This window comes from Plasmodium gaboni, chromosome 10 (assembly GCF_001602025.1).
Source record: "Plasmodium gaboni strain SY75 chromosome 10, whole genome shotgun sequence".
Classification (NCBI taxonomy): domain Eukaryota; phylum Apicomplexa; class Aconoidasida; order Haemosporida; family Plasmodiidae; genus Plasmodium; species Plasmodium gaboni.
This window is the reverse complement of record NC_031490.1, coordinates 696,432-707,216: the sequence shown is the minus strand read 5'-3', so window position 1 is coordinate 707,216 and position 10,785 is coordinate 696,432. Positions and strand designations below refer to the sequence as shown.

At 19.1% G+C, this 10,785-nt stretch overlaps 3 protein-coding genes across 3 annotated transcripts; 2 read left to right on the top strand and 1 right to left on the bottom strand.

Annotated features, from left to right (window-relative positions):
• On the top strand, positions 1 to 3,072 carry PGSY75_1019800 (putative tRNA methyltransferase; the record flags this gene model as incomplete). Its single annotated transcript, XM_018785968.1, has 1 exon — positions 1 to 3,072. A coding segment is annotated over one exon (3,072 nt), but the record flags the coding sequence as incomplete, so codon positions are not given.
• Positions 3,073 to 3,847: 775 nt separating this feature from the next.
• On the top strand, positions 3,848 to 6,394 carry PGSY75_1019700 (hypothetical protein; the record flags this gene model as incomplete). The annotated part of the gene is made up of 1 exon (XM_018785967.1): positions 3,848 to 6,394. One exon carries the CDS (start codon positions 3,848 to 3,850, stop codon positions 6,392 to 6,394), a length of 2,547 nt encoding a protein of 848 aa, XP_018641584.1.
• Positions 6,395 to 6,695: 301 nt separating this feature from the next.
• On the bottom strand, positions 6,696 to 10,079 carry PGSY75_1019600 (hypothetical protein; the record flags this gene model as incomplete). Its single annotated transcript, XM_018785966.1, has 1 exon — positions 6,696 to 10,079. One exon carries the CDS (start codon positions 10,077 to 10,079, stop codon positions 6,696 to 6,698), a length of 3,384 nt encoding a protein of 1,127 aa, XP_018641583.1.
• Between the last annotated feature and the right edge of the window lie 706 nt (positions 10,080 to 10,785).

The window sequence follows — 10,785 nt, the reverse complement described above, 5'->3', positions numbered from 1 at the left end:
AATAATAATAATAATCATAATATAAAAGATAATAATAATAATAATAATATTGATAACAATATTGATAATAATATTGATAATAATATTTTTAATAATAATGATGTATTACCCCCTTTAGGTAATAAAAACATCCTAGCTGATATTGAAAAGATATGCGAAGAAGCAAATAATTTAAAAGATAAAGAAAAAAAAATAAATTATCTTATAGAACAATGTAGTCCATTATCTAAGAAAAATTATTTCCCTCCTATTTTAAAAGTGAACAAAGCTTATAAGAATAAAAAGATAGATGAATTTAATAAGGGTAATAAAAATTTTTATATTAATCAAGTCAGAAAAGATATATTTTATAGGTACGTTAATAGGTGCGATGAAAATTTATTTATGGCTATAGATATACAAATTGATGGAGACCAACAAAGAAAGGATGATATAAAAAATAAAAAATATGGTGACAATAAAAAATATGGTGACAATAAAATATATGGTGACAATAAAAAATATGGTGACAATAAAAAATATGGTGACAATAAAATATATGGTGACAATAAAAAATATGGTGACAATAAAATATATGGTGAAAGTAATAATTATTATGATCCTATAAAGAGAGATAACCTTATAGAAGATGAAAAAAATTTGAACAACTTTTTTGTTATATACAATGATAATATCATAAAGAATATTGAACCAGTTGATAAAAAAATCGATGCTATTAAAAATTTGTTGAATGATAAATATTTGAAAGAGAAAAAATTAATTATTACGATTGATGCTTATAGTGATAATTTAATATTATATTGTTTTCTTTATATAATTTTAAAGCATATAAATAAAATGCATTTATGTACTTTTTTAAATATAGAAATAAAAGAGATAGTTGTAAAAATGAAAGAGGTTTTTGATCTACATTTTAATGTATATCATATTATTAATTATATATATGAATACATACACACCATTTTGAAGTGTTATCATTTAAAAATAAAAAAAAAAGAAAAAAAAAATATCAAAGAAGAAGATATCCAAAAAAATATGTATTGTAAAAATGAAATGTTATGCTATAACAACAATGATGATGATGATGACAATGATGAAAACGATGACAATGATGAAAACGATGACAATGATGAAAACGATGACAATGATGACAATGATGACAGTGATGATAACAATGATGATAATAAGATAATTTATAATGAACCATCTCTTGTGGAGAAAGAAAAAAAAAATAAAGAGACCATGAAATTATTTACATATCCAAGAATAGCACATATGTTAAGTGGAGGTGTGGATTCATTAATGGCTTTACATCTATTAGAGAAAAAAAAATTTCTTGTTGATAATTATTTTTTTAATTTCAGGAATGCAGACTGTAGTAAGAATGATATAAAATATGTAAAGGATATATGTAAAAATAATAAAAGAAATTTATTTATTATTAATATTAATGAAGAATATTTTGATCAAGTGCTCGTGCCAATGTTATTTTTTTATGCAGATGGAAAAGTTCCAAATCCTGATATTATGTGTAATAAAAAAATTAAATATAATTTTTTTTTAAAAGTAATAAAAAGTATTTATAAACAAAAATATAATTATGGAAGCAAACAAAAATTATTTAATTATGATTATATATCAACTGGACATTATGCTATGATAAGAACTAATGATAAAAACAATCCAAACAATATGTTTAATAATCATATGTTTATAACAAAAAATAAAAGAAATATTAATAAATGTTTATATAATATAAATAAAGATAAACTAAAAAGTAACTATAAAAAGAATAAAAAATATTTCTATAAATTATTAGTTAGTAGTGATAAAAAAAAAGATCAAACATTTTTCTTATCATCTTTTAATCAAAAACAATTATCTAAATTTATATTCCCTTTATCTTTATATAAAAAAACAGATGTCAAACAATATATGAAAGATAATAATATAAACAATTATAATTGTAAGGAAACAAAAGGTCTTTGTTTATTTGGTAACATAGATATGCAATCCTTGTTACAAAAATATTTTGTAAAAACTGAAAATAATATGTTTAAATTAAATAATAATAATAAAAAAAAACTTTTAATAGATATAACAGTACCCTCTGACTTAAAAAAATTTAAAGAAAAATTCATGCCACAAATGAACCTTCGTTATATAAATTATCTTATCAATTTAGATGATAACACTATCTTGGATATAAATTCAGATATACATTTATATGCTATTGGTCAACATAAAAATGTAACTAATTATCTTCATAATCTATATAATCAAAAAATGATAAATATAAATGGACACAAAAAAAAACATATAAAAAATGTCATTTCTTCTTTTCAATGGATTGTAGTATATAAAAAAATAAAAAAAGATATATCCACAAATATTCTTCATAATTTTATATATCTTACTAAAAATTATGACCAAGATTTATTTACACATATAAGAACAAAATGTAAATTAGATAATATTAAATGGATACAGGGGAAATTACCAGTTTGTATAAAAAAGCAACTTGAAAAAAAAAAAAAAAATAAAATAAAAAAAATAAAAAAAAAAAAAAATAATCATAATATAAATAATAACAATATAAATAATATATACAAAACCAATGATACATATAATGTTTATAATAATATTCAACAAGAGAATGAAGAAAAACAAAAAAATAAAAAAAAACTAAATAATATTCCACTTGATGAAATAACAATTTTTGTTAAAATTAGAAATAGTGAACAAATAAAAAAAGCAAAAATTAAATTTTCTTCTTCAAATAATACAGCATATTTAAAAGTGAAACAAAAAGATAATGGATTTTCACCAGGACAAATTATCACCTTTTATTTTCCTTTTATTATAAAAAATAATAAAGTAAAATATATTACGAATCTAAAGAAATATAATAATCCTATAAATAATACAACCACAAATTCACATACAAAGAAAAATACAATTTATTATCATTGTCTAGGTTCAGCAACAATAAGTAATCAATTTCTTGATTATAATTTTTATCAACATATAAAAAATATTCATCAAGAAAATTATATAAACATCAGCATATGAAAAATGTAATTATATATATATATATATATATATATATATTTACCAATCTTTGCTATTTTGCTATTTTGATATTTTTCTCTCTTTTTTTTTTTTTTTTTTTTTTTTAAATAAAAATATATATATTTTGATCTAAAAGAAATAAATATTATATTTGTATGTGTACACATATGGTTGTAATACATTTTGTATCCTAAGATTTTTTTTTTTTTGATTTGTTCACAAAATATAAAATATATATATTATATATATATTATTTATATTTTTTTATTTTATTATTTTTTTTTATTTTTTATTTTTTATTTTTTCGTTAAATTTTGTGCACTAGTATTCTTATAAGAAATAATCATACAAATTGAACTTTATTAATTAAATTAATTTCCAGAAATATCTTATTCATCATAAAAAAAAAAAAACAAATAAAATAAAAATAAAGGTTTATATTTATTTATTATATTAATAATTATTAAAAAAAAAATAATTATAATAATAAATAAATAAATATATAAATAAAAATAAGAACATACTCTTAAATTTTTTTATTTTTTTATGTGTTTTTTTTGTTTTTTTTTGGAAATAAAATTAAAATAATATATACATATAAATTAATATTTAATATATATGTATATAATATAATGTATACACACTTTTATATATGTTCTTATCATATATACACATAAGTTCATTTAACTTATATGACTTATTAAACCACACAATAACATAGAAAGAAAGTAAGAAAGATAGATACATACATATATAGATAAGTCTTTTTTTCAGCATGTATAAATCTGAACGACAAAAAGATATCGCACATTCAAATAGGCCCAAAAGAAATGAACCAAAAAATTCTGATATTCTGGAAAACGTTTCTAATGAAAAATGTATTGAAAACAATGCTACTGAATTGTTATATGACAAAATGGATAATAGTATAAATAAACAAAATAGTATAAATAGACAAAATGATATAAATAGACAAAATAGTATAAATAGCCAAAATGATATAAATAGACAAAATAGTATAAATAGCCAAAATGATATAAATAGCCAAAATAATATAAATAGACAAAATAGTATAAATAGACAAAATAGTATAAATAGCCAAAATAGTATAGGTAGCCAAAATAGCATAAATAGCCAAAATGATATAAATAGACAAAATAGTATAAATAGCCAAAATAGTATAGGTAGCCAAAATAGTATAGGTAGCCAAAATAGCATAAATAGCCAAAATAATAAAAATCACAAAAAGGGTGTTAATAAAAATAGGCAAAAACATAACAAGATTGAGCAAAAAAAAAAAAAAAATACGAATAGTTTATTGGAAGATAATTGTGTGCAAGGAACAGAGAACACACACCACGAAAAGAGTTTGAATGACGATTGTTTAAATATGGAACAGAATAAAGAAAATGTAAATGACCATTTGAAGGAAATCGAAAAAAAAAATAGCAATAATGAAATAAAAGCAGATATTAATGATGAAAAGCTACAATTGGAAAGGGATTATGACATAGAAGTTGATGATCAAAATAAAGATGTGTTATCCTTTCGGGTTTGTGTAGATGAGAAAATAAATGAAAAGGATATGGAATATGAAAAACATGAAAAAGATATAATACATGATCAAAATGAAAATCATATAGTAGATGATAATAAAATCGTATGTGATAATAATATTATATGTGATAATAATATTATATGTGATAATAATATTATATGTGATAATAATATTATATGTGATAATAATATCATATGTGATAATAAGATCATATGTGATAATAATATTATATGTGATAATAATATCATATGTAATAATAACATTATACCTAATAATAACATTACAATTAATAATTACAATAATAATAATAATAATGTTGTAGAAAACATTACACATGTGAATAATATTGATGAAATAAAATTAAAAAGAAAAAGGAAAAGAAAAAATAATTTTTCTGAAGATATACAAGAAGAAGGAGAAGATGATTTTATAAAAGATAAAGATTGTAAAGCAGTGAAAACCCTTAAGGATAGTAAAAGAATTCTTCTTAATTGCAATAAATATATGGAATATAATGATATGTATAAAATAGAAGATAATGTTCAGAATAATAATATGTGTGAAAATTTATTATGTAAAGAAAAAGGTACTAATGATAAACAAATAGACAAAAATTTTGAAAATGTTGAAAATGTTGAAAATGTTGAAAATGTTGAATATAGAAAGGATAATATTAATATATGTAACAAAATAAATTTACCAATGGTTTATGAAAATATTATGCAGAGTGATAGTAACAATATAAATAAATATAAAGGTTCTTCATTTGCATTAATTATACATGAGATATCTGATTTGTTATCATTAATTACAACTATCGATAAAAGTAAAAATAAAAATAAAATAAAGCTAGTTAATATTGGACAACAATTAAATACTCTTATGAGATCACATTATGAACGTATTTATGATTGTGACAATTCTCTTGTTTCCACTATAAAAAAAATAAAAAAATTGTATAAATGTTATAAAAGTATGGAGGAAAAATATTTAAAAAAAAAAAAAAACGAAAATATAAATGTAAATGTAAATTTGATAGATAAAAAGAACACTCCAAATAATAATGATAATAATAGTGATAATAATAATGATAATATTAATGATAATATTAATGATAATATTAATGATAATATTAATGATAATATTAATAATAATATTAATGATAATATTAATGATAATAATAATAATAATAATAATAATGAGGAGGAGCGGGAGGAAGAAGACCCTAATGATGGTAATAATATTAAAAATGAAAAATTAATTCAAGATGGTTTTATTCAAAATGAGTTCATACCAAAAATAGATAATGATATAAATCAAAAGGATGAAAATAATTCTGATGACAATATAAAAGATAAAATGGATATACTTAATTGTTATATGAATGAAAAATTAAATATGGATTGTCAGGATACTTTTCTTGAAAAAGGAGATCACACAAATGTGGTAAATGAGATGGATGAGAAAGTAATCGACAAGGAAAATATAATGGATAATATAAAGAAAGATATTATTAAAAATATTGGAAGTATGGAATCTAAATCCACAGCTGTTACTTATAAGGAGTATGATCTATCATTAAATGAAGAATATATTGAGTATTTAAAAAAAAAGAAAAAAATTCTTAATGAATTAGAAAAATGTAATTCTCATTTTTTTTTTACATATTTTCATAAAGGAGAACTTATAGAATATCTGCATAACCAAATAAATATGCACATTGTAGAATTTGATAAAGTGTATCAGTTATATATATCAAATTGATGCAATTAAAAAAAAAATAAAAAATAAAAAAATAAAAAAATAAAAAATAAAAAAATAAAAAATAAAAAAATAAAAAAATAAAAAAATACACATATATATCAATATATATTGATCACCATGTTAATATTTTAGAAACATTATTTATTTTTTTTTAATTTTTTTGTTATAATATAATACATGTACATAAACATTCATATTAGATGAACAAAATAAATAAATAAATAAATAAATAACATTATATTTTATGCATAAATGTATGATTATTAATATAGTTATATTTTCTTATCTTTGAATAGCGAATTCATAAATTAATATATTTCAATATGGTTGCAGATAATTGTGAGGATATGGAATTTATAAATTTAGAGGTATCTAAATTGATAAGAAAATTATTTATATTATTGCTATTATTTTGTTTCTTTATATTATTGATATATACAGTATAAATATCATCAATATTTCCAAGTTCTACTTCGCACATCCACAATTGGAAGAGAATATGATGAATTAATTTTTTTTTTTTATAACCATATTCTTTTTTCTTCCCTTTTGATAATAATAAATTATTATGTTCATCAGTATATATAATTGTTTGTTGATTATAATTTGTTATATCCTTTTTTGTATTACCATCAAAAGTTGCATTATAAATATTATTATCATCATTATTATTATTATTATTATGATCATTATTATTATTATCATTATTATCATTATTATTGTTGTTGTTTCTTTTATTATTATTTATATATTTCATTTTTGTTAGCTTTTTCATATGATGCATATTTATTTCTTTGTGTGCTTGTTCATTATTCAAGTTACATAGATCTTTTTGTTGTCCTATAATTTCTTTATTTTCATGTTGTGAAAATTTTTCTTGTAATACTCTATATATATCTGTACTATATTTTAAAAGATTATCAAATGAAAATAAATTTGTTTGTTGATTTTTATTTTGATCTAACTTTTCATTATCAATAAGTTGAACAACATGGAAAATATTTTTTTGTATGTCTTTTAATTTATTACTTATCTTATTAAATATTTTAATAATTAAAAATAATTTGAAATGATCAGAATCTTCTTCATTAGGGTAAGATGTATTTATATGATCATATATATTAACAATATGATCTTCATTTGGGCAATGAATATTATTTTTATTTTTATTTTTTTTTTCTTTTAATTTTGAAGAATTTAATATATTTGATTCATTATAATAATCATGATTAAAAATATCTTCTTCATATATATTTTTATTTATCTCCTCACGTTTATTTTTATTACTTTTTCTGTTATTATATCTATAAATATTTATATGATCATTCTCATTTATGTAGTCATTATCTTGTTCATGTTTATTATTTCTGTGCACATTTATATATTCCCCATTTGATATATTTCTTCCTACTATTTCATCAGTATTTTGTGTAATATTTATAACATTATATTTATTTGTATTTCCTCTTTCTGTTTTTATAATAAAGTCATCTAAAGCCTGCTCTATTAATATTTTATATTTATAAAATTTTTCCTTTAATAAATAAAACTTTGTTTTAATCTGATAAATATTATAATCTGGAAAAGATATTAATTTATAAAGATGAAATGATTTTAATTGTTTCATATTAGTATCTTCACAATTTTGTTTATCACATGCATATATTGTTCTAATTTTCTGTTCATAGGATGTATAAACGTTATTTTCTTTATCCTTGTTTTTATAACAACAAGAAGATGTATTATTGCATATGTTTTGTTCCTTATTAACTATAACTATGTTATTATTACAATTGTCATGAAAAATAGAATTTATATGTTCTCCATGTTTTCTATCATTTAAATCAGATTCATTTATATCTTTATGACTATTCCTTTTATTGATGATATCATCTTGTTCTGATATAAAAAACGAATCATTCAAATGAGAAAATAAAATATTTCGACTAATTTTTAGCTTCCTAGATTTAAACATCAAAGCCCTGATAGCTGTTAACCAGTAATGATATTCACAAAAACTTTTGCATGTTAAAATAATTTTTTTTTTTTCATTATTATATACAATACAAAAGGATAATTTTTTTAAAATATCTATTTTATAGTGTTCAAATAATTTATTATTTTTATAATTTATTTCTAAACTATTTATATCATTAAAATAAATCTTACATTGATCATCTAGTTTTCTGGATGAATACCACTTGATATAATTTAGATCTTTACTTACAAAAAAATATCTTAAATGAGGAATATTAAAAACGGTCAGCTTTAATAAATTACAACCTTCTTTTGTATATTCAATAGCTCTAAGTACTTCTGCAAATTTTAGAGGCTCCTCCAATTTGTTGTCATCCAATATTTTGTCATCCAATGTTTTGTCATCCAATGTTTTGTCATCCAATATTTTGTCATCCAATATTTTGTCATCCAATATTTTGTCATCCAATATTTTGTCATCCAATGTTTTGTTTTCTAATATGTTATTTTCTTTTATTGTTTCATTTTTTTTAATATCTTTTATTTTATGATTAATTATTAAATATTCCTTTTCATTTTTAATTTTATCAAAACAATTATAATTATATATATGATCACCTATTTTTTTATAGTACATTATTTTCTTGTCATCATATGGGAGGGTTATAATATTATGGTTACCTTCACATGATAATATAGAATCTTTTTCTTGTTCAATATTATCTATATCTAAATTTTTATTTTTTAAATTATCATCTTCATATATTTGAAGATAGCTATTATTATATTCATATGATATTTTTTCAATAAGAACAAGATAAAAATGTTCTCTTGTAAGTTTCTTGCAAAAGGTCAGAAGATTCTCTTTCATATCTTCAGCATTTATATTTTTATTCCAAAAAAAAAGATATTTTTTCTTGTCATACCAGATGTATGCCTTATACATATTTTCATCATGTGTGTATTCATTATTATATATAAATTGATTTGTATCATTTTTTTTTTTTTTTTTATTTATGTCTTCTTTAGGTTCATACATGTTTTCCTCTTTCTCTCTATGTGTATGAGGATAATTATATTCTTCAAATAAATTATATTTAAAAGAATGTTCCAACGTTTTGCTATCATTACTTTTGAATAAAATATCATCTTGAATATTTCTTAAGATTTTATCAATTGAATTTGTTGTCGATTCATTTTTATCTTCCTCTTCATCATCTTTATAATCTTCATTTTTCATGTATATATTATTACTATATGGACTAACTGATACACCATTATCTTTATTTATATCACTGTTACAGTTAAAACAGTTATAAAAAGAATTATTCTTCTCATCATTATTGTTATTATGTATATTATTATTATTATGTATATTATTATTATTATTATGTATATTATTATATGTTCTATTCCTGCATTCATTATAAAAAAAATCCGTGTCCACACCATTATTAACATGATCATTGAAATGTATTGATTCATCTTTTATTCTCTCTTCATTTTTATTATATATAACATTCATATTATTATACGTTTCTTTATTTTTAGTTATCATATCATTTTTGTTTTGTATATCATATAATTTATTTGTTGAAACATAACACACATTTTCATCGTTCATATATATTTTTAAATCTGAAAAAGGTTCCTTCTTTTTATTCTCCTCCAACGATTGTTCATAAAATTCAATTTTATTGTTTGACATATTTTAAAAAACAAAAATAAAATAAAATAAAATATATAAAAATAAAAAAAAAAGGCGGAAAGGTGGATTAATACGCAACGGAGGTATATATAAAAATATTTATATATAACAATATGAGCTAAAAATATTCTTCAAAATAAATATATATATATATATATATATACATTTTTTTTAATACACAAAAATGGGGATAAAAATACCTACTTTACCTTTAATAGAACAAAAAAAAAAAAAAATGACAACGAAAAAAAAAAAAACAAAAAATAAATATATACATATAAACATATTATACATATATATATATATATTTTATATTATCTCCATTTTGTAATAAAGACAACGGATAGATTAACATAGATAAAAGTTACCAAAAATATTTTATTTCAAATAAATAAATAAATAATATTATATAAAAAAGAAGTAAATTCTTCCGAGTTATATTATTTAAATGAAATAATAAAAAAAATCAAATAATGATTATAAATAAATAAATATATAAATATATATATATATACAAATTAATATTACTTTTCATTATTATTTTTTTTTTTAAACAAATAAATATAATTATAATTGCATATGAACATAGGAAGGGGAATATTAATATATATATATATATATTATGCATATCAGAAAAAGTATAATATATATATATATATATATATTTATATATGTGATCATATTGTACATATATATATATATATAT